The sequence below is a fragment of the Typopeltis vanoorti genome, chromosome 23 (assembly GCF_054136105.1).
Source record: "Typopeltis vanoorti isolate ZY-2024b chromosome 23, IOZ_Tvanoo_1.0, whole genome shotgun sequence".
Lineage (NCBI taxonomy): Eukaryota > Metazoa > Arthropoda > Arachnida > Uropygi > Thelyphonidae > Typopeltis > Typopeltis vanoorti.
In genome coordinates this window covers 37,042,145-37,068,190 of record NC_143571.1, presented here as the reverse complement: position 1 = coordinate 37,068,190, position 26,046 = coordinate 37,042,145, and the positions used below count along the sequence as shown (strand labels likewise).

The 26,046-nt window shown below is 35.4% G+C and overlaps 1 protein-coding gene across 1 annotated transcript in view; it reads left to right on the top strand.

Moving 5' to 3' along the window:
- The window catches only part of LOC150093783 (salivary peroxidase/catechol oxidase-like), a 199,873-nt gene that overhangs the window by 77,433 nt on the left and 96,394 nt on the right, over positions 1-26,046 (top strand). The window contains exon 2 of the mRNA XM_090412512.1: positions 18,805-18,979. Within this exon, the coding sequence (XP_090268638.1) occupies positions 18,805-18,979 (175 nt within the window). The remainder of the gene's footprint in view (positions 1-18,804; positions 18,980-26,046) is intronic.

Here is a 26,046-nt window from a genome sequence, read left to right as displayed (position 1 = left end):
AAAAAATGAGTTTTGTTCGGCATTCTATCAACTGCCAATAATTGAAAGTATAGGATGCAGTTGATTTTATTTTTGTCTGTTGATATTTGCATTGCAAAAAAATTTTTGCGCTTATGTTTACGGTGTATATTGCATTTTGGAGTTCATCTTCACTTCTTGCTATGATTATGTGATCATCTGCAAACAAAAGTATATAGATATTAATTAATAGTGGTGACATTGAGTATCCTTGACGAACCTCTTTGTTTACTGATTTTCATTCTGTAATTTTTCCATGTATTCTTACAGCTATTTTGGTTGTTTTGATATATGTTAGTTACTGCAGTAAGCAGCTAATTGGAAATGGTTAGATTCTTGAGTATGGTCCAAAGTTTGTTCCTCAAGACTCTGTCAAAGACTTCCTGGTATTCTACAAATTCTATGTGCGTTTCTATGTTGTAATCGTAATGTTCTTTCCATTACGATTTTTAATCTAAAAGCTGGGTCAATATTACATGATCGTCCTTTTTGGGAGCCATTTTGTTCTTCACGAGGTTTACCTTCTACATATACGAAATTCTACATATATGATTTAAGTTTTGAAGTTAATATTCGTGCATGTAACCAGTATTTAGAAGATTTATTCCTCTGTAGTTTTCGCAGTTGCATTTATCACCTTTTTAATATGTTAGGATGATAATTGCCTCGTTCCAACTTTCTGGGAAATTCCTTGCTGCCAGATATTGTTAAATAATTTTAAAAGACGTTTGATGAATAGGATATATGCACACATAATAAGTTCTATATTTATTCTATCTTCTCCAGGGGATTTTCCTGATTTTCTTTGCTGTGTTGCTTGTGGAATTTCTTGTGATGTTATTTCTTTCGCTATATAATTAGTAGTTTATTATATTAGTAGTTAGCATTATATCAGTTTCAGATCCATTACTATCTTGCTATAAGTTTTGGAAGAAGACCAGTGAGGTGTTCTCTTTGATTATTTCAAGTTTCACTTTTTCTTTTACCTCCTTGTTCATATTTCTTAGAATTTTGTTTGCATTAAGCCTCTACAGTGTAAGATCTCTTTCCAATTTTGCTATGAATTTATTCCATCTTTCTCTATTCTTCTTCCGACATGCTTTTTTGCTATCTTTTGTATTTATGTAATTAATTTCTGCTTCTGGTAATTTTCTGTTTATCCATTGTTTATGTGCTTCTTTCTTGTCTTTGATTATTGCTTCAATGTTTTCATCCCAGTTTCTTGTTCCCATTCTCTTCTTCCCTTTACTTTTTGTTCCGAGGCATTCTTTTGCTGCATTTATTAATATATTTTTAAATTATTCCATTCTAGTTCTATATCATCATTTTCTTTTATTTATCATTTCTTTTTTTTTTATTATCTTTGCTCTAGGCTTACATTTATTCTTTGCGAATAAAGGTAGTTAATACTTTTATCATCTAACAGTTGAACTCTAAAAGATCGCTGGAGATTTCTCTTAGCATAGATTTAGTTCATTTAAACCACCTCGGGGGTATTCTTAATTTTCCTTGTAAGAGATAATGATCAGATTCTATTTCTGCACTTCTAAATACCCGGCTTTCCAGTATCATGTTAGCTGGTTTCCTATTAGCTATTATATAATCCATTATTCCTTTAGGTTTCTTGTTTCCCAAGTGGATTTATGGTAATCTTTATGCTTGAAAAACGTATTTGTAATCTTTAAGTTACTATATGTGGAAAGATCTCTAAATCTGTATCCATATTTAATGGATACAGACTTAGAGAAGGTAACGAACAGAACAGGTTTCCAAAAGTATACTTGAGTACAATGTCAGTGAATGGGATTAAGTAGATTTATTATAAACAATTTATGAGACAGAATAGATGATCTCCCATGATGGTTTCTGAGTCGATGGTGATTTTCCAATAAGAATGCGTAAATTCACATGATAATTTTAAATGGTAGTAATTAGCTTAAAGTTCTGCTGACTACAACACATAGTTAACGATCAGTTCATTTTTTTTATTATTTGTGTTGTTACTTTTACTATGAAGTGCATTAATCCGCATTGTTCAAGTGATGGCTCTTCACAACATTTTAAATCCGCATTTCCTTTAACATGCGAAAAGACTAAATTCTGCTAAAGTTTGTACCCGATACACAAGGAATTTGCTGTTGTGCTACTCCTAAAAGATTCTTGAGACATACAAGTGAGCATTTACCAAGCCTTGCCTTTCATTGGGAACATTTTAGATTTAGATTTTGTTAGTTATTTTTGAGTATTAGCAAAATCGATGCATCAACACCAAACTTTTTTAAATAAATATAAAAGTTTTAAACCTAGAAATATGTTTATAATAGGAAACATTTTAATTCACCTTTTAATATAAAGTTAACATCGCAGCTGATAAAGACGCTAACAAACAAACTTTTTTAGTATTTTTTTCGCAAAATAAAAAAACAGTATTGGGATTTTTTGAGAACAACTTTCGGCATAATATTTTGACCTCGTTGCATATCTTGCTTTTTTAAGATTACATCGAGATAGCTGAGCCAAAAACGCAATATATATATTATGTCTATAGACTGTGTGTATTCTCCAGCCAGTTTGTCTCTGTCCTAGGAAATCCTAGGATCCTAGAAGTAAAATCTCTATCACCACTTTCGCAGGAGGTCAGCTGTTTCAGATTCGGAATACTCTTAAATATTTCTCTCATCTTATACGGTTTTCTTCCAAAGAGCATCGACTCTTCTGACTTTGGTATGGAGGTGCATCAATTTTGATAGAAATAATTGCTAATTGTTACTTTTATTTTTAGAGTGCTTCTGTCACTCTTAGGTGGAAAACATGTTGGTTCGAATTCCGTCTACCACTCAACAGAACAACAGAAAAAGAAGAATTTTATATGGCGGTGAAAGGGATTCAGTGAAGAAACGTGACTTTTTTCATTCTGTAACACAACCAAACTGGCCACAGAACACACGCATTTTAGAGACGTCATACGTTAGCATAAATAGCCTTAGATTTTTAGATGTTCCCATCAAATATCAATGCATGTCGATTAACTTTTGGATGATGAAATAATTCGCTAGATTTTGATAAATATAAATAAATATAAAATATTTAAACCTAGAAATATGTTTATAATAAGAAATATTTTAATTCCCCTTTTAATATAAAGTTATATTATGCAAGCTAACGACAATACATGATACGTTTAGCCTTCGAAAATATTTCAAAACGTTTCATCACATAATAATTGTTTTATAAATTATAAATTTATAATTTATTAATTTTATAAATTTTATAAATTAATAAAATTTTTAAAATTTATAAAATTTATAAAATTTATAAAATTCTCTGAATAAAGAATAAAGAGCCGTGGACCAAAGGATGTAGCAGAGGCATGGCAAGCTGGCTACATTATTATGCCAGTAACTTTCATGAGCAGGAGAAAATCTACAAACCGAGATAGTGCTACTGCGTACGGGACAACCGACGCGCCTACTCAAAGACCACATAGAGTAGGTGAGAAATCAGCAATGTGGTCAGCCAAGGATGTGAAACATGTAGCCACCCTCAACATAAGATCACTATACCGACCTGGAAAATTACAATTAGTCCAGGAAAATTTAAAAAGACTGAAATGGAGTATTTTAGGTTTATCAGAGACACATTGGTGCGGAGATGGATTCATGGATTTACCAGAAGGAAGACTGTACTTCTCAGGAAGAAAAGATAACATACACAAAAAAGGAGTTGCATTACTAATTGAAAAGAAACTTACACACTCAGTAATTGAAATAAACCCGGTGTCTCCTAGAATAATAACAGCCAAACTTCAAGCAAAAGAAAAAGGTCAAACAATTAAAATAATCCAAATATATGCACCAGACAGTAACCATTCAGAGGAAGAAATAGAAAATTTCTATGAAGAACTACAACAGGAAATAGATAATCCCAAAAATAGAGAACTCATGATAGTGATGGGAGATTTTAATGCTAAAATAGGACAGTTCACAGCAGACAAGAAAGATGTGATGGGGAAATTTGGATACGGAGAGCTTAACGACAGAGGAGAACAATTACTCCACTTCTGTAAAGCAAACGATCTAATGATTACAAACACATTGTCCTATCAATACCCCTTTAATAAATATACATGGACATCCGCAGATGGTAATATAAAGAACTGCATAGACTATATCATCATAAACAAACAATGGAAAGATCAGTAAATAATGTACGAACATTAAGAAGCTTTCATTTCGACACTGACCACTAAATACTAACTGCCAAAGGGAAGATAAAATTGAACAGGAAAAACAATTTCAGAAAAGAATAAAACGTCAACCTATCAAAACTAAAAGATAGCTCAAGCAGAAGTCGATTTTTAGAACAGATGTGCTTGAAATTAAAACCCTCCATCTTACAGAACAGCGGAAAATTCTGGGAAGAAGGAAAAGAAACAGTGTTATCAATTGCAAAAGACACTCTAGGTTCCAAACCCAAAATAAACAAACAGTGGATAACCCAAGAAATCATAGCTACCATAGAAGAGAAAATAGAGGCCAAGATACTTGTAAACCAACAAAACAATGAAGAGAATAGAGAAAAATACAGAGCACTAAAAATAAAGTTGATAACCTATACAAAAAAGCCAAAGAAAAATGGTTAGAAGAAAAAGCTAAGAAATGCCAAGAAGCATACCAACAAAACAACCTAAAAGTCTTCCATGATACTGTAAGAGAAATTACAAAGGAATTCTCAGCAAAAGCAGTAAGAATGATGAACAACAAGATGACTGAAACCGGGAATATTGAATATATAAGAAAAATCTGGTCAAACCATTTTAAGACTATCTTCCACCAGAGAAACCAGAGAAACAAAACTACAATGCCAACAATAGAAGAAAATAATGATCACCCAAAAATTTTACAAGAAGAAGTTAGATACGCAATAAAACAGATGAAAAACAATAAAGCACCAGGCATTGATACTATCCCTACTGAACTGTGGTCATATGGAGGCAGCATATCAATAGAATATTTAACAACCCTATTCAATAAAATACTACAAACAGGAGAGATCCCAGATGACTGGAGAACTGGAAAGATCATCCCAATATACAAGAAAGGAGACAAAAGAGACTGCAGAAATTACAGACCAATCAATTTACTCCCTCACACCTATAAAATATTCATAAGAATTATACAAAATAGATTAACAAACACCTACGAAGAAATGATAGGCATAGAACAAGCTGGTTTCCGAGGAAACTATTCAACAATAGACCAAATTTTCACATTGCACCAACTAGCAGAACTCAGCTGGGAAGACCATAAAGAACTATATTGTTGTTTTGTGGACTTTAAACAAGCTTTCGATAACATCAACAGAGAAATCCTTCTCAAAATTCTACTAGAAAAAGCAATAGACAAATATATAATACAATTTCTAATAAAATATTACTCTAAGACAAATGCAATAATTAAAAAGGACACACTCACAACAGAACCCATAGAGATCCAAAAAGGAGTAATGCAAGGATGCCCATTATCCCCATGCCTATTCAACATATATCTAGAAGAAGTTGTAAAGAAAGCAATAGACAATGAGCCTGGAATCAATGTCAACGGTTTAAACATAAATAATATCAAATATGCAGATAATCTCGTTCTTCTTGCAAGAACCCCAAATGCACTACAAAAGTTGATCAACAAGCTAAATGAAACCTGTAAAACATATGACATGACAATAAATATACAAAAGACAAAAGTGATGAAAATAGGGAGGAACAGAACTACCATCTCAGCCACCCTAAACGGAGAACAATTAGAACAAGTAGACAACTTCATATACCTTGGATCAAAACTAACAGAAACAATAGATGAACTCAAAACAATCAAACACAGAATAGCGATAGGATGGACCACCATGGGAAAATTACAGAAAATCTGGAAAACAAACAAGATATCTAAACAATCCAAAATCAAATTATATGAAGCAATAATTATACCAACAGTCATCTATGGAGCAGAAGCGTGGACAGTTAAAAAAAGAGAGGAGAAAAAACTGCTGCCATTTGAAATGAAATGCTTAAGAAAAATAAATAGAACAAGTTGGATAGAAAATAAAACAAATATCACAGTCAGACAAGAACTATTGTATAAAAAGACAATAATAGAAAAAATTAGAAAACAACAACTGAGATGGTTTGGACACACTGTACGCATGGATGCAGACAGACTTCCTAACGTCCTAATCAATACTTTTCCAACTGAAAAAAGAAGATCCGGAAGACCAAGAATTACCTGGCTGAAATTAATAAAGAACATCTCGGGATGCAGAACATATAAGGAACTTTTTCGAACAGCAAGGAATAGAGAAGACTGGAAGATCCTGCTCAAGAGAAGGCTCGACCCGTCTTAGACGGAAGAGAAGAAGAAGAGAAGATAAATGATTTTTTATTTTATATTTTATAAATGCTATGCCTACGATAATTATTAGATTGATAGAAGTTGGATAAATCATTTCTTCTTTCTGCAGACTTCAACGTTGTTCTACAGTATTCGATGGTTTGCGTGACTTATAAAGAAAAACACAAACCCACATGGAAACAAAATTCATTACAGTTTTCAGGTGTTTATTCACTTTATTTTGCAAACAGCTAAAACCACTTTCATTCTATTAACAAACCGGAAAGTCTTACATCTGTGCTCTTTACTCTTTCATAATAATTGTCTGATATGAGCTCTTCGTTTGATTACACTCTGGATATCCTTCCATTCGCGAGCAGAAATGCATTTGATGGAAGTTGACGCAATCTATTTATTGACCTTAATATCGGCAGTGACAAAGATGGATATTAGATGCATTTTAAAACGCACAAATATGACAAGCTCGTCGCTCGTGTTCTGTTTTTAATAATTCAGCGGTCTTCTCTATCACTAACATGTTCGAAGTTTTCGGGAATTACAATAGTTATAAATCTTACTTCACTGTGCCATTTGCGATGCAACGAACTCGGAGACAACCTCAAAAATCTGTATTGGAAAATCGAAACGGTGCCTATCGTGAGCGCGTGTTTAAATTTGTCAGAGGCTCAGTTTTTATTTATTTTTATTTTTTTGTGTGTGTCTGAATAACAAACCGTTCGGGTATTCGCGTTTTATTCAATCAGATCTCGTATTTCGACAAAACATGAATACATTTACCGAAGAATTCAGATTTCTCTTTTTTCTTTAGACTATAGAACATAATTCTCCTCCCCCCCCCCTTCTCTCTCTCTCTTTCTCTCTTTGTATCTTGTGGTAAACGTGTTTGGAATTGCATTTTAAATGACTCCGGTTTTTTTTTTTTCAGAAAAATAAATCTACTGCTTTCGAAGCATCCATCGAATATGAGACATATCGAACTAAACTAAAAGATGGTGAAGGAATTTAAATATGTATTTTCCTGTTTTTATCTAAATGAAAATACAGTCTGTGCAGTTCCCTTTCTAACTGTCAAATATTCGATTTCAATTCCAGTTACTTTTTTTTTCGCGAAAATTTCAAAGATGCTTTTTTCTACTTATTACTGAATAAGAGTTAGCTTAAGTAGTTGAATAGGTTCGTTTCTCTTGTAGTGAGTGCCTCTCACATAAATCATTCTCTGCACACATCACAAGTATGGAGATAATCCAGCAGTGCTGGCTTGGTTGAGCTAGTGCATAACTTCTTTGCAATCTAAATAACTTCGCAATCTAGTATTGGCAGAGATGAGATGGACATCATCTGGAGAGATCAATGGATGCGAAGTAATATGGTCAGGACATGACACCATGCACGAAGCAGGAGTTGGCTTCCTTCTTAGCAAAAGAGCTCGAGAGGCACTGTTATGCTACAAACCAGTTAATGAGCGAATCATAGTAGTCCAGATATATGCACCCACACCTGACAGCACAGATGAGGATATTGATTTATTCTACAAAGATCTGACAGAGACAATAGAAACAATACCAAAGAAAGATGTGCTAATTATTGAAAGAGATTGGAATGACAAAGTTGGAATAGATAATGATGGTTGGGAAAGGGTCATGGGAAAATATGGTTTGGGGGAAAGAAATGAACGAGGTGAAAAATTGTTAGAATTTGCTGTGGACCACGAGATGATGATCTGTAACACAAGATTCCAACAAAAGGAGTGTAGAAAATGGACGTGGCGATCAAATGATGGGAAAACCAAAAACATGATTGATATGATTACGATTAAAAGAAGATGGATAACATCAGTACAGCAATGTCGAACTTTTCAAGGAGCGGATATAGACTCGGACCATAGTTTAGTGATTTCAAACATCAAATTGAAATTAAAAAAGAAATATAAACCCCAACATAAGAATAGAAGAGATACAGCACGAATAGGTGAAGCAAAAATAGGAAGAAGGTACAGAACAGTGTTAGAAGAGAAACTTAAAAGTGTAGAGAAAGAAAAAAACTCGAATTTAAGAGTGAAAAGAGTAATGAACGCGATAGAAGATGCAGTTGAAGAAACAGTACCAGAATAAGAGAAGATCAAGAAGAAATAGATTACACAAGAAACACTGAAGTTAGTACAGGAGAAAAGAATGTTGAAGATAAGAAGGGATATATCAGAACAAATAGAAGAGCAATATAGAAGAAAGTGTAACGAGGTGAAAAAAGCAGTCAGATTGGATAAGATGAAATGGTTAGAAGCCCAATGCAACAATATGGAACAGTACTATGGAGAGCATAAAACAAGGGAGGTATACAAAATGATCAGAATCATTAATAGAAAGTGGCAACCAAAACAGACCACAATTAAAGATGAAAAAGGCAAAGTATTGATGAATAAAGAAAAAATTGCACAGCCGTGGACAAAATACTGTAGTGAGTTATATGAAGAAAAACTTGATTCAGATAGCATTGGGAAACTCACTGAAGAATTGAAGCAGATATCACCACCAGGTAATGAGCATGATATGGACATTTTAAGAGGAGAGGTAGAAAAAGCAATAGGGCAGCTAAAACACAACAAGAGTCCTGGTAACGATGACATTACTGGAGAAATTATTAAATATGGTGGTGAAAGTATGGTTACAGAAATGCACCAACTATGTAATATGGTATGGAAAGAAGGGAAAATTCCAGAGGACTGGGTGAAATCAATATTAGTAACATTATATAAGAAAGGAAATAAGCTAGAATGTAAAAATTATAGAACAATTGCCTTGATAAGTCACCTTGGTAAAGTGATGATGATCATATTGACAGAAAGATTGAGAACACAATTGGAAACATACCTCGCAGAAGAGCAAGCAGGATTTAGGAAGGATAGAACTACAATTCAACAGATTTTGACAATGGGTTAATAACAGAGAAAGCTAGGAAAAAAAACAAAAACATATATACTTGCTTTGTTGATTTTCAGAGAGCATTTGACAGTATTGACCAGAAAGTGACATTAGCAGTGCTAGAATCCTATGGAATTGATAAACTAATAGCTACATTAAAAGATGTTTATCAGAATGCAGTTGCAGCAGTTAGAATAGGTGATGATTTGGAGAAATAGTTTAAAACAAGCAGAGGTGCTAGATAGGGTGAACCAATATCACCAAGCATTTTCATCGCACATTTAGAAAGAGCAATGGACAAATTGAAGGAACATGCCAAAGGAATATCTATACGCTGAATGAGAATTAACAATCTGAGATTTGCAGATGACATTGTTATTATTGAAGAAGACGAAAGAGAACTACAAAAAAAAAACACTGAAACTGTTAAATGAGGAAGGGAAGAGATTTGGACTTGTTATGAACTTGGAAAAAACAAAGACAATGGTATATGGTGAGAAGAACATAAAACAAAAGGTACAAGAGGATGGAAATGATATAGAAAATGTAGAACAATTCACATATTTGGGAAGTAAACGGACATATGACTTGGACCGTAAAAAAGAACTAAAGATCAAGATTGCAAAGGGAAGAACAAATCTTCCCTTTGCCATGGATAACATCTGGAAAAGTAAAGTGATCAGTCTGCAAACAAAAATAAGATTACTGGAAAAATGCACATCTTCAGCGGTGTACGGTACGGATCTGAAACGTGGATAATAAATAAAGAATCAAGAAAAAGAATTTTGGCATTTGAAAGAACTTGTTACAGGAATATTCTAAGAATAGGATGGGTACAGAAAATCACCAATTAAGAGCTCTATCAGAAGATACAACCAAAACAGAATCTAATTCAGAAGATTATAAAACGGAAGCTGCAATTATTTGGACACATCTGTAGAATGAGTGAGGACCGGAAGATAAAGACATTTATGTTTGGTATTTTGGATGGTTTAAACAGAAGAGGTAGACCATACAGAGAATACAGAGAATGGATAGACAAATTAAAAGACTGGTGTGGAATGGGTATACAAAAACTGCGACACTGTGCACTGGACAAAGAAAGATGGAAGAAGATAGTGAAACAGGCATCAGACATCAACGGGCTGTGAGTCCATGGTTCATGATGATGAATCAAAATAATAGAATGTGAGACGAATCCGAGCATGTTTATAAATGTCTTTAGGAGGTAGATAAATTTCTCCACCAGCTGTGAGAGTATTACCCTTCTTATTATTAAGGAACCTTAGTAACTCAGTCCGTATTGACCATTTCTTCTGTTGAAGAGACCTGGGTTCGAATCTATGTACGTGAATCACTCTTTTAAGGGTTTTTCATTTGAAAGTGAGGTAACCGAAGGAGTACGCTTTTTTTATCCTTGAAACATAAGTTGTTTTGATCCTGCAAAACAACTATACCAACATAAGACAACTGTAATTCTGAACAGCGAACAATTCGTATTGAAGATCTGAAGTGCCTTTAAAACGTAAACTATGTTTTTACTATAGAGCATGATTTGTTGATTATCTTATCTACCCTTTAGTCCCTCTCAGTACTAATGATGTAGGTTTACATTTCGTGTATGAGAATGAGGGAAAAATTCATATAAGATTCCGATAAAGATATAAACGGTAACTTAATATAAACTAACAAACCAAACCAAACATAACTATTCATTTCATAATGATCAAGAAAAACGCATCTAAGCTATAAACGGATTCATTCGCTCTTTCTCCGACAAACAATTGAGTTTTTACCGTTACGCGAATTAAAGTTTTTTTCCTATTTATTTATTCTTTTCAGATTCTTCCATGCGTTGTTTATCTGGCTTGAGTATAATTTTGCCTTGCTTCTGGAAACCTGCTAAAAGTTCCTAAAGAGTTAGTTGTTCTTCTTCTTCATTCATTACTCCTACCTCCTCCTGCGTAACAGTTTCCCTCTATTAGCATCTTCTATAAACGGTGGTTCTTTTCCAAGTTTTCTCCTATCTCGTCCTCGGCTCTTCATATGCCATGATTTTTCAGCTTTCCTGAATAGGATACATGCAAAACAAAAACAGCATGTAAGTATTATAATGTGCTGTCGTGTGCGAAAGACTTCGAGTATTTCATACTGTAACAAGCACACCATCGGTGATAGCTTTTCTTCTAAATAAAAATTCCTTTTTGAAGTACATTGCCCTTCATACTATCAAAAGGTTTCTGTCGCGTTGGGATGGGCTCCTTCAAGGAAAAAGATGCATTTTTCCTGTTAGTTTGCAAGATTTTGCATGATTTAGGAAGGTTGCGTAAATTACCGCCCAACGTGTCAGGCTAAACTTTGTAGCAGTGACAGCAAAGATGAGTCTCTAGAGAAAGAAAACGACTGTTACAACCCACCTTACTATGTTGGAGGCGCACAACCTTACCTAGGGCGGAGCTCCGAGTTTCAAGTAATAGTTGTTTAGTTAGTACGTCATGCTGGGTAGTTTGTGACCTTTCAGAAGAGTAAATTTTAGATGTAAGGAAAGAATAAAAAGATAGAGAAAGTTCTGTGTAGAGTGATGAGATATATGAGATTGCTCAATGCAGCCATTTGGCGTCTAAGTTTAAAGGTAAAACAATTTTAGCTTTATTTAATATGTACAATGTTTACTGTAGGGTACTGTTTTATTTAGGGTTTATTTAATGGGTATAGTCGTCTTGTCTCAGTAAAAATTTCATACGACTCTCTTGGAAGGTGGCAGACCTGCTATTTAATCAGTTTATATTTCATGGATTAACCTTTTTGTTCGCAGTTATTTTTGTGATATCGTACTTGACACATAAACACTGCTTATCCTCCCCCCCTCCCAAAAAGAAATTAAAACCCCTACCTCAGTGTGGCAGAAGTCTAATGTGATAATAATGAAAATTATTCGGAATAATCTGCTTGACGCTTGTAGCAATCTCTCTCTCTCTCTCTTTCAGTGATGAGGATAATAGATATATGTCGGAACCAGGGGCGGCTCGTGCATAGGCACTGCGGAATTGCAGCACCCCCAATTTTTCTCTATATATAAATATATTTATTAATTTATTTATATTTTCTTGTAATATTTAATTTTATCATCAACAATCCTATACAATTCTCTTATTTTGTATAAAAAATAATAAAAATCCATCTTGTAGCACTTAGGAGGGCGAAGGACGCTAGCAGCGCTGTGTTTACCAGTGTCATATTGCTACGCGCGCAAGCATATGCACGTCAAGTGAGATGCGAGCTATTCGCGTAATGCGGCACTGTCCGTCGAGCAGTTCCACTGTTGTTCATATGCAGTTTGTGCCAGTAGTAGAGTGTTCGTAGTGCTTATCGTGTTTACTCCGTCTCTTTAAATATTTGGACATTACAATTAAAGACATAACATTTGTTATAGTTTTTATTTTAGAACATTATTGGGATTATGATAATGGATTTTATTTTTAAGTAATTTTAAATTATACTAAACTATAATTTTATCGATATTAAACAATATTTTTTCATGAAACATAACAAGAAGAATATTTTTATTTTTAAGTAATTTTGAATTATACCAAACTGTATAATTTTATCGATAATAAACAATATTTTTTCATGTTTAATTTTTTTTTAAATTTTTACCATAATTTTGATATTTTATCCAAACCCGTATACACTGTATTTACAGTGTAAATACAGTGTATACGTGTATGTATATTTCGAAAGTTGCAGCACCCCCCCCCAGGATTTCAAGCCACAAGCCGCCACTGGTCGAAACACTATTTAGTATATCCAACAGATTATATGAGATCTTTTCAAAACAGCCATCGTCTTTGTGGTAAAAATATAAAATGGTAGGACAGTGGTGCACCCAGAGGGGGGGGGGGCAAGGAACCCTAGCACTCCCCAAAGAAAAAGAGAAAAAAAAAAAAACACTAGAAAATTTTTAAAAAATCTTTTTCTAATTAAAATTCATTTTTTTATTTATGCTTTGTCGTATCTTCTATTTCTATGCTACTTATGAAATCGCCGTCACATAAGGTGGAAATACCCTATAGCACTCGGGAATCACGGCCGCTGTGAACACAAGGCGAACGAAGTAGTGCTCTGGCGGATCGAGCCCTGCTTTGTTTGTCCCAGCCAGGCCAGAGAAGATCACGGGTATCATGGATTGGCCATCACTGCAAATTCTCAGTCATAGGTCGTATGCGATGCATAGCGTGTATTCTTAAAATTTTCTACTCAACTCTCCCTCCACCGCAAAATTAAATCCTGAGTACGTCACTGTGGTAGGATATACGAGATCTGTATCAGTAAATTATCAATGAACCAGTCAGTGGTCTTAAGTATCAACTCATAGAGTATTACGTATCGAACTCCATTGCCTACGTTTATATGGGAAGCTATTCGTGTACAAGTTAACTATTATTCCCAAACTGTTTGGACTTGGTTTGCACAAAATTCATCGTAATTGATTAGTAGATAGTTCGAGGACTATGGTAAAGAGTGATCAATTACAATGCACATTCTTCAAATAAAATATTTTAGTACATCAGATGCTAGAAGAATATTTTACCAGCGTCTGTCGTTCCATCTGCTGTACAGCGTCAGTGTAATATTATGGTATTACACTGACACAGAGAATGTATCTGTTTGCAAGTAGGACGATATTGTAAATCCTGAAAAAAAGAGGAATACCAACTATTATTATGATACAATGAAGAGTTCTGTGCCTGACGGATTCATAGAAAGAACACCTTTAGGAGTACCAACATGATGATGCACGCTATCTAAGTGCTAATGTGTTTTTGCACATTAGCACTTAGATTAATGCCTAAGTTCTCCATGATCCTTCGGAATGTTAGCAGGATAATGGAAGAGTATTACAACGTGTTTTGGGGAAATGCGAATGAAAGGTTAAAATTCAGTTTTTTTTTTGGGGGGGGGGGGGTGTTCAGTTGATACTGATTGAACTACGAATGCTATAAGAAATACGATCACGTTATTAATTATGAAGCTGTTAGATAGTTGTGGCATGAAAGATGGTATAAATTCTCCGTTGATAGAAAGATGTTTCATTGGCCATATATATTCAAGCAGTTAACGATGGATTGGCCGATACCAAGGAAATAAATCTATTACAAAGTTTCACGTGATATTAAAAATAAGGGGTGAATGGTGTGCTCGTCTATTTAAATTTAGAGAGAGAGATTAACAAATGATAATTCAACCCCCCCCCCATGGTCAATGTAAACATATAGTAACGAGTGCAGTAACTGGATCTAGTAACATTGATGCAGTAGGTAAGTTCTAGAAACACAGGAGTAAAGGTTTTGTTTTATCTTTTAAACATTTGGAATTTATTTGATTTGCTCGAAAAGTTTGAACTTCGACGGGTAATGGGATACCATTTCACAAATCTCACTGTTATTTCGGTGACACAAACTCTCAATGGCCACCGCTAATGTATGGAAAATTAATTCATACCGAGGTTGCTTTTAGGAACTTCAGGTCTTGTGCAGATACATGAGTAGTCATTAACATAACTACAGAATAGAAATGTTGATTTTGCTCCTTCCCCATCACATGATACGTGTAAACCCACGGATTTTTTTCCATTTCTTGCATACGTTCATGAATCATAAGGATAAACTCTAAAAAGTGTTGTACTACAAACAAACTCACTTATCCGCTAATGCCGAGAAGCTCTTCGACAAAAAAAAAAAAAAACGGAATCAATTTTTATGATCCTCAGCGTACAAATGATGCTGGTGTGATCCAGTCGTGTGTCTTTTCATGGTATTTTCAGAACGTGCTCCTGAAATGCTTATTTCAAGTCATTATATCGTCCCGTGTTCTTTCTGACTTAACTCTCAATTTCTGTGTAAACTTCATAGAACATCTAAGTGTGTTTTCTTGCGCAGTGTTGTCCTGTTGTAATGCTAATGCATCTCTGAGTGTTGTATGTTGTCTTGGGTATGATACTAGAACTTAAAGACGTTCTCCTTAGGCTGTGCTCACTAAACCTTTCGTTCTTAACTGCTACGAGCTGCCGAGAAAACAATTAGTTTTCCTCGCTCAAATCCATGTCGTTATTGATTATGCAAAACCACGTTTTCCCTCTAAGCCTTCCTGCAACATCTTATGTAAAATTCATTGCCCATTAACCAAGGGATGCTCCCTATACCACATTTTCATGTTTTCGGAGACTTTTTTTTCTTACTTTTTTTTAAGAGATTTGCTTTTCAGGCCACTTGGTAAACAACCATCTCTTCCAAAAACCGAAAACTGTTTAATCCAACGTGTAACGTAATTTAAGATAGTACACAGGAAGTCAGGCGTAGGTGAAAAATGAACACGAAACTTTTTACGTAAGAATAGCAGCGCATAGTAGACTAAATCCTACCAGGAGATGCACTTTAAGGGAATTGCCTACATTACGCATGCTGATAAGCAAAAGAAAATAAAACTGAACAATGATGATATATATTAATACATAATAGATATTTATTTATGCAGTAATTGTAGTCTATTTATACATAAATAGATATTTGTCTCGATTTATTTCCTTTTCCTTTTGCTTTTTTCATTGCCTTATAACACTTTTCCACTTTCTTTCACTTTCTTATCTTCTTTCTGCATTATCTAGTTTTTTTTTTTGTTCTCTTTATACAGTTTCGGTCCAGCAAAAAACTGCAGACGGAATAAACGGGAACTCTTCAAATATTTAGAGAAAAATACCCAGTTTGTAATCTTATCTAAATATGAGCTAATTTGAGTTGTTTTGAATTATGGTTATGGTTCCCCAGATTATATCTGAAAATTTTACTCCCAGTTAGAGCGTATTTAATATATTCCAAGAAGGAAGACGGTGAAGGCATCATCGAATTACCATAACGATAATAATGGAGTATTCTTGAAGATCAATGTTTACACTATTTGAAAAATTCGCGTTATTAATGATTATGGATTTCACTGGTGTGGACCCTATCGCTCCTCCATAGCTCTGTCACAAGGAAGTTGCGACATCTACCCTTCAAGTAGAAAAACGTGGGTTCGAATCCCTAAAGGATGACAATTATCTATATGTATTTTTTTGTTTATTTGCATTTGCGAATAATCAGCCATAATTCACGAAGCATCTAATACACGTAGACTTAAATTGTTTCAACTGTCATTCCAAATAATCAAAATCATGCCAAAGTCACAGTTCGTCGAATTGACATTTTAATAACTTCAATATACATTTAGACCATTGAGAGGAACATTTGGCAAGCTACCCACCTGGGGACTTCGAAATTATTGAAATCTATAACTTTATTTTAATAAATCATTTCTTACGTTTAGAAAAGTCCTCTAAATCTGTTATATGCAGTAATTACAGTAATTACTTAATTTATTCGCAGCTCAGTTCCAAACTCACCTGCATTAGTATATAAGAATTGACAGCAGCGTCCTCAGTTGAGATTAATCTAAGATGCTTCAAAATTTCGAGAACTTTACAACAGAATGGTTCACAAGTGGTTCTATAAACATTATAGAACCACTGTTTTCCTAAAAATACAGATGTATTTTTAGGAAACGAATATCCTTCAACACATGGTAATTTTATTACCATGTGTTGAAGGATATTCGTGTGGGGCTGAATCAATCGACCGTGAGATTCGGTGATTGATTCATTCAATCCAATCCCCTTGGAGGGCAATGGATGGCAATGCTGTAGCCAATGAAGTTCTAACTGAGGCTTGACTATTGCTGTTACCCTCCTGCCATGATCACAGCTTTAATTGCTCAATAACACCTTATCCCTACACTGTCCTCTATAGATAACGGGGAATATGAAAAGCATTCTTGCTTCGCCCCTTTACGCCAGTCCTTATAAGGATAAGGATATTTTTGTTAAAATAATAACTGTTTCAAATTCAATTCTAGCGTCTTTCTCTCTAATCTTTCATGTTGAATGTTATATTAAATATGAAAGATTACATTCAATTTTAATTCCCTCTCTCTCTCTCTCTGTTTTGTTTAAAATCATCTTAGAATTTTTTTCATGCTTGGCAAGTTTCTTCCAACAACAACAAAAAAAAAAAAAAAAAAATCAAAAATGCATGTACTCAGAGTTCATAAATTATGGAAGGTCTTAAGATTGTTTAATTATGATTTTTTAATTTAGCCTTTAACTGGCTCGGTAAGTGTTTACAGAGAATAATTTTACAAATGTTTTTTTTTTTCATTTTCTTTTATATACATAAATAGTCATGAACTACACTATGGTGACGAAACAGTTTGATAATTAATATCGGGCCTAACTTCTCTGAAAGTCCACGCTATTTTATTTTAATTTTTTTTTTTTTTTTTTTTTTTTTGCATTAAGCTGTGTAGGAACCGATAATTTGTGTTTGATACAAGAAAGACAGACAGATGCAAATATGTTCTGTTTGCAGTTCCATTCTGAAATTATCAATTAATTTTAATGCACCGACGCATTAAGAATTTCCAGCAAAAAAAAACAAAACAAGAACAATCATGTATTCACAGTTTTTAATTGAATACATAATTTATTCTCATCGTTTTCTAAGTAGGAAACGTTCGTTATATGATAATTAGCTGCATGGGCTCGTGTTTCGCGAGAATGCGTAAATAAATGTACATTAGTGAACATTCACCATAATAGTGCATTCCTCACATTCTTGTGAGTGTGCAAACGCTAACAAAAAAATAAATGGGTAATTTGCTTTTATAGTAGTTTTAGGAAACAGGACACAATATCCGTTTCTTGCACAAAGTAATTCGAATGCTGTTAATATGCTACTCACACATTATCAACGTTCAATGCTCCTGCTTTTAATTAGTATATCAACAATTCAGAATGGCATCTGAATCATTAACAACCAGTGGAGAAGCTGACTTGGGCTCTTTTGGTGTCTCTTGTGCTTTTTTGTGTTTCCTCAATTAAATGGTTCATCCATGAGCATTGTGGACAAAGAACTTTGTTAATAAAATAGTATACATTGTTAACAGAGTTCAAAGTTTTTGTGGCTCAAAACACACACACACACACACACACACACACACACACACACACACACACACACACACACACACACACACACACACACACACATGATACGATTAACATGACTCACTCTATGCCTTTGTCTTAAACAGTATCCACTCTTATATGTCTATTCTTCGAAATAAATATATCGATTTCCTATCATTGGGAACTTCAACGTATAGTTAGTTACTCTGAAATCAAAATTAACAGAAGCAGTTAACTGCATTGATAGAACTCTCTCGGTATAACTGTTATGTAGTTGTTGTTTTTTTTATATGAATCCCACTTATAGTACATTAATATTAATACCTTAAGTGGACTGAGTTAAATAATCCAAAAACTACTCTAGAAACCAAACATGAAATTTTTCAAGCCACTTTTTTTTATCCAGACTCCAATAATGTAGGTGTTGAACTTCCATCTGGAGATGAAATTCAGCTAACACCTAAAGACATTCACGAAACATCCATGCTCCGGCTAAGAGTCAAACCCACAGCCTGCCTAGTTGCAGCAGATATGCCATTCGGCACTGCAGTTGTAAAATCAATTTTATATGAAACAGAGAAGTAGGCTGTTAAAATGTAGACATATATTAAGTTCCTTTTTCTAGTTGTACAATATTAGAGTAGTGTAGTTAGAGGAGCATGAGAGCTTCTCATTGTAAGTCTATAAAGTGAAGCATGAGACAATTTTTTGAGTAGAAGAATCTATTTGCATTTTCTATTCTTCTAATAGTTTCTGTAACAGTTATTGGTTAATCCCCTATTCCTTTGGATTTGGTTTCAAACGCTTGCATAGCGATGTGTATTAAAAGGGAGTATTAAAAGGACTGTTATCATGTGTAGCCAGACAGTAAGACTTGTCTTTTGTTCCAAAGATTATTTACTTTGTTTGTATGATAACCAATGACTGGCTTTTTTCTCATTCCACACAGCTATCCGAGACTAAAATTATTTGTCTTTGTGTTGCTCTGACCAAACATCAGTCCAATGAGATTATCTTTGGGAAAATATCATTCTTAAGTAGGTATATCATTACTAGAAATTATTCTGTAACTATATAGTTTTTCGATAAATTATGTTATAAAGTATTATTACCACTAAAAGATCTAGTAATAAAGAAATTACATAATAAATAATTATTATACTAAATTATGTAAATGGTGTGATTTAATTTAAATTATTGTATTTATATTTATTGAATCAAACGCTATTTTCACAGTATTACACGGGTAATGCTTTTCATTACCCGCCTAAACGAAGCTGTTATAGATTAAATTGCAAGTAGAGAAACTTTTTCCCGAAGCCATTCCCAATTAGTCGACTTCGGAATGAGCAAGTAGAATTTCATCGGAAACTCGGGTTTCTATACTCACATATCAAATAAGCGACCCCTGAAATCACACTATTAATAATATTAGTGTTAGAATTTATTCCTACGAGATGACAACAGTTGCCTACCATTCTCTCTCTCTCTCTCTCCCCTGAAAAGCTTTCATTCATCGATAGCTTGAACTCACTATCAATAAATGATTGGAGTGTGGAGACTGGTCTTCTCACCCTTTTATTCTTCACCTTTGGAGAATAAAATGCATTTTTTTAGAATTATCGTTACAATCATAAACATGAAACAGTAATATAAATAAAAAATACTTTACGGGATCAGAACCACGATGAACAGTCAGCAAACGTTGGTCATTGACCATTGTGGGTAATGGATCGAGTTCTACACTCTTTGTCATTTTATCTACACTGGTGGTGGTAATGAGGGTGGGGGGGTGAGTTAGTGGACACTTGGTCTGCTCATGGCACTGGATCTACGAGGATTAATTTAAGTCTTTTATATTTCAGGATATCTTGAGGACTGCTTCACGGATTAGCTGATAATAACGGCAGTTGCGAAAAATTTTATGAGGAGGTTTTATGTACAATTATATATCTTGGAGATATGCATGGCTAGGAAACTAGCTGTTGGCTATTTGTAACGTTAAATGGCATATACAGGGTGTTCGGGATAAATTTGACAGTTTCGTAAGGAAAAAGAAAATCTTCTTTGTATCTATTAAATTTAATGAATTGACAAAAAAAATTACAGGCAGAGTTAATTACAATACTATCAACAAGATTTACTCAAAATAACCACCATTAGCATCGATCACAGCTTCAATTCTGCTTCGGAACCTCGAACAAGCTGATGCTACAGTCTCCCTGGGAAGGGCCGCAAAAACTGTTTTAATTTTATCCATTAACTGGGCTTTTGTATTACTGGAAGTGCGATTGGTGTCTTTTTCAACTGCGCCCCATACAAAATAATCCATGGGGTTAAGGTCTGGGGAGTTTGGAGGCCAAACATTTGGACTGGTGAAGTCGTAGAAATTTTCAGACAACCATTTTTGACTTTTCCCAGAGGTGTGGCAAGGGGCCGAATCCTGCTGCCATACATACGGCCTACCATTGGCTACCCTTGTTATCCAGGGCTTGACTACAGTTAGCAACTCCACGAACAAAGCCCGAATTCCAATGTCAGGGTTCTTCAACACCTGTTCCTGCAGATTTGCGAGGAATTCTGCTGTACGAACGCAATCAGATCGTCTGCTAGGGATCTTTCTTCTTGCTACATCCTCGTAGTCACCATTGCAAGTCTCTAGTTCATGCCTGATTGTTTTTACTGTATTCAGGGAGCATTGGGCAGCAGTCGTAATATCCTTATTTTGATGGCGGGCACGAATCATCATGATACAAGTTATTCTCTTCCATGATTCAGGTGGGTTCCAGCTATCCATCCTTTCTGACATCTTGTATATGAATGAAGAAGGGTACAAACTTTTAAATGAAGAGAAGTGTGTGTTAATACATGTAACTTACGGAAAAATATAATTAATTATAAATATGTCAAATTTATCCCGAACACCCTGTATATATATATATATATATATATATATTTTTTTTTTTTTTTGTGTAGGCAGAAGCTGTGTGTGTGTGTGTGTGTGTGTGTGTGTGTGTGTGTGTGTGTGTGTGTGTGTGTGTGTGTGTGTGTGTGTGTGTGTGTGTGTGTGTGCGTGCTTTGAAGTCCAAGCCCTTATCTAGATGAATTTCCATTTAGCTGTAGATTGCTAGGAAGTTGAGGGGTGGGGGTTCGAAACATGTGTATTACAATTCCATGGTTACACGTCTTTTAATGAAGAGAATTACTTTTTTTTTCCGTATTGATATCGATTCGATTTCATGACTAAATCTTCTAAGTCAAGGAAAGCGAATTGGTTTTTTTAATAACTAGCCTGCGTATTATTGATCTAATTGTTATCGCTGTGTCATCAGCATAGAGAGTAGTGATAGTTGAATGCACGCGAGACATGTCAGCCATTAAGATGGAAACTACCAGAAGTAGTTTCCATCTCTTCTCTGTAATCACCGTGTTTCATTCATTTTATCTTTTTATTTGCAGCTGTTGAAATCCGATTTCATGAGAACTGGCGGGAAATTGGTTTTGAATAGTTTGTATAGTAGGCCATAGTGCGAACGTTTGTCAAAGATTTTCGCAATTTAAATAAATAAATATGCCTGAGTGTTGTCGCCAGTCAAACCCTGCACTGATGTATTCAACGACTCTGTAAACCTGTTATGTCGTACAATATCCTCTATGGAAATCAAAATATTTTTTTTATAAATTTTGTAATTCATTTTCGTTCTGCCGGAAAGACTGGTCAGATGTTACCATGAACGTTTCATTTTTGTGAACATGAAGAACCATATTTTTTGCGGAAAATGATGTGGAGCTTCGTTTTCCATTGTCGGTTCTGAAAGTCTTTAACGCATAGTGAATAGGAATGGTTTTTCGGGTGTATTGAATTATTGTTGATTGACTGGCACCATAGTTTATGGTAGTAGTGGCGCTTTTTTTTTCACGGATGAGATGTTTAATTTCTTCTGGAAGACGGTGAGAATGTGTTCCTGTGGGGGTAACAGCAGTGGGGGGGGGTAACAGATGATGGAACAGTTGGAAGACTGTCAGGAGACAGAGCAGTTAGTTACTGCATTTTCTGAGCTTATGATCAGGACTGGACCAAGAGATTCTTGAGTAACAGGAAGTTGATTCCAGTAATCCGAAATGATAGTGTGCTCTCTGCCCAGATGGAATATGACAGGGTTGATCCCAGATGAGAATATTTATTGCACATATTTGATCATTGTATGTTACATTCGTGTCGGGCTTCGAGTGGACCAATGACTGCTGTATTCCTTCCGGCGGTGAATTCGGTTGTGGTGAATACCGTAATGCTTAGCATTCAGGTCTTTTGGGACTAGTACTGTTTGGCCTATGCCTAATACTTGCCTCTTCTAACAAAACTCTATTTGGTAAGTTGGTAAGCAAGAGGATGAGGATAATACTAGCGTGATACTGTACGGAAAATCCTTGTATGCAAGCAGTTTTCTTCCTAATCCGTTCCAACTGATGATCTGTAGTGAAGAGGACCTTTTATAGAAATTGGTCATCAGACAGCGTAGAATGGATTGTGCATCAGAATAACAGCAGTAAAAGGTAATACTGAATTTTATCAGCATTTACCATAAGGTCGCTTTCACTAAGGCGGCGATGTTCGTTTTACTGAATTCTTGATTGTCGGGACGTACTGTTTCCTTCGAAGCCAAAGCCTCCGCAAATTCTTTAGTTGCTTGTGTAATTCTAAAATATTGTAGGAAGTGGTGGCACTGGGGTTTTTTGCACCTTGAGAACTGTTTTTCGATAACTAAGTTACAAACGTCTTGAAAGTCGTAAAGGTGAAATTGATCCTTCTTAATTTCAATCAAAATCAGAGGCAACGGTGTTTCGTTCGTCTTATGCATATGGCTAACCTTGGGTTGAAGCCGGCATTGAAGTTTTGCAAGAATCCCTCCGCTGGGTTTACATTCATTCAGTGACTCTTCGAAGCACAGCTTTAATGTTTTTCTCACTTTTAAGAGCGAAGATCCACACCTTCGCTATTGTCATCAAGGGATGCTGTTGTCATCAAACAATCAAGTAAAATAACTGCAGTAGGTAATTCGTACACCTTCATATGTATTTATGGATTTTAAAAACTCGATTTTAAGGAATTTAATAGCAGATGCAACTGCGGTCCAATTCTTTTTTTTCACAGACATAAATAGTAGTAACTTTTAATCCTGAATTAGCATTAATTTTAGCATCCATCGGAGTTGTGTTGTGATTATTATTACCTTCCTTTTTTCTATGTTCTTATTTTATGAAAAAGTTTATAGTTTGATCCCTCAACTCGAGAAGTCTTAGTTGAGGGCAGAGACACCAACTAATCAGTTACCAGCAATATAGATTCTGCCACTTTTGATCCACAGCCTATCTTCCCATGTTCACCACCCACCTCTGGACTCAAGCCATGGAAAAATTAGGAGAAATTCGTGTGGTAGCTCTCAACATTTCAAAATTTGATCGGGTTTGGCACAGGGGCCTACTTAGCCAAATGTGCCATTCTAAAGTCTGCCTTCTCTTTTCTCTCTCTCTCTCTCTCTCTCTCTCTCTCTCTCTCTCTCTCTCTCTCTCTCTCTCTCTCTCTCTCTCTCTCTCTCTCTCTCTCTCTCTCTCTCTGTGTGTGTGTAAACGAATCGCTTTCTCACTGGTCGCTCACTACGAGTCATGGTGGATGGTTTCCTCTTCTCAGATTTTCCCACTAGTACAGGAGTGCCTCGGGATGCTGTACTCTCACCCATCTCTAAGTCTTGTAAGAGGTAAAGAGTGGATGAGAGTGGATCCATAGCTTTGCCAAGGACAGTGCACTCTATTTCTCCCTTTTATTTGACAAGCTTTTTAGAGCTCAATTGTTACAATCCTCAAGATCCACCAACAGGAATCTGAACTCATATCTCTTAGCTATATTTCAATGGGGTAAGACAACCAAGTAGCCTTCAAAGCCACCAAAACTCAGTCCTGTCCGATTTTTCTCTCAAGAAAGATCTCGCATCCATCACCTCCCCTTACTTTCGTTAATGCCCAGGGATCTAAACAACATCAGATTTCCCTTTCTGAACTGACTTGTATCTCCAACCTTTCCTGGCAAAAACATCATCATCCGTAGCTTCTACAGCAACAAAAATCCATGGTGTACTTTTCCGCTCAAGACACTACTTCACACTTCTACAGCTGATAACTCTATACAAATACAAATCACCCGACATAAATTTGGGCTGGTGTACCGAAATCCTCTCTAAGATTACGCGATTATATTCCGAAGATATATCCAGCAATGCTATGCTATAGCAATGCTGGAGGAATGGTAGCGGCCAATTCAGTAGTTCTCTGCTGAATTAGTCGCTACCATTCCTTCAAAATCATAAAAACAAGAGCTGCTACTAACCAGTACTCATTTATACAGATGCTTCCAACTCTTTGAACCACTTCCACTTTCTTTGCATCCGCTTTCTTCCATTCGTCTGTGTTCTTTAGAACAGCATCCCTAACTCTGTCTTCCACAAAGAATACAATCTCCTTCATCTTTTCAAAAATGTGAACAGATTCCTCCTTTTATCTTTTAACTCTCTTGCCAATGCACGACACGGATATGCTATTGGTCTTGTGCTCTTTCGTGCGTAATGTGTGTGGGCGGGTCAGATATATATATAAATGTAAACTGCGATAGTGTTTGGGATATCTTCAAGACTAAATTCAATGGTTTGGTCTTCTATTAGTTAAGCATGTACCCACCCAAGTAATCTGGCCTCAGTTAATTCAGCTAGCTATCGGAATTGGGCAAGAGCTTGGTCAAAGTCCGACTCCTTTTAATATCTCAGATCGCTCATTCCTGACCCGTATACGCTAATAATAAATCGGAAAATCAAGGAATAATATTGACTCACCTTACATAGGCAGAAAGAAGTATACGCAAATAATACTACACATGATGAGCGTTTTCGATAATCACAACTCTTGAATTAAGAAAAATCGGAAAATTACTGACATCTAAAACAACCAAGATCCAAAGATGTGACAAAGGAATTGAATAAACACCACACTAAAAAGAATATCATATCGTACGACGAATGAATCGAATTAACTCCGCGTCAAAAGTTCCTAAAACAACTGGGAGATGGACTGATCCTTGACTCTTTATCACGTTATCTGAATGAAGAACATCTGTGTGGATGGGATGTTATTGAGCTAAAAGCTCGAGTCATGGCTGAGCAACAGCAATAGCTGAGCCGCAGTTAAACCTTCATTGGCTACAGCATTGCCATTTGTTACCGTGTAAGTCCTAAAAAGGACTTTAGGCTTCTAATCTCCGCGTGAAAAGTTCTTAAAAGAACTGGGAGATGGACTGAGTCCTTGAATCTTTATCCCGTCATCCGAATGAAGAAAATCTGTGTGGATGAGATATTAATGAGCTAAAAGCTCTAGTCATGGCTGGATAACGGCAATAGTCGAGCCTCAGTTAAAACTTCATTGGCTACAGCATTGTCACTCAGGAAGTCCTAAAAAGTACTAGCCCTCACTGCTTTCCCCGCGTCAAAAGTCCTTATAAGGACCGGCTTAGAGGGGCGAAGCAAGAATGCTTCGCCCCTTTAAGCATCTTCCCAGTTATCTGTATAGGACAGTGTAGGGATAAGGTGTTATTGAGCTATTAAAG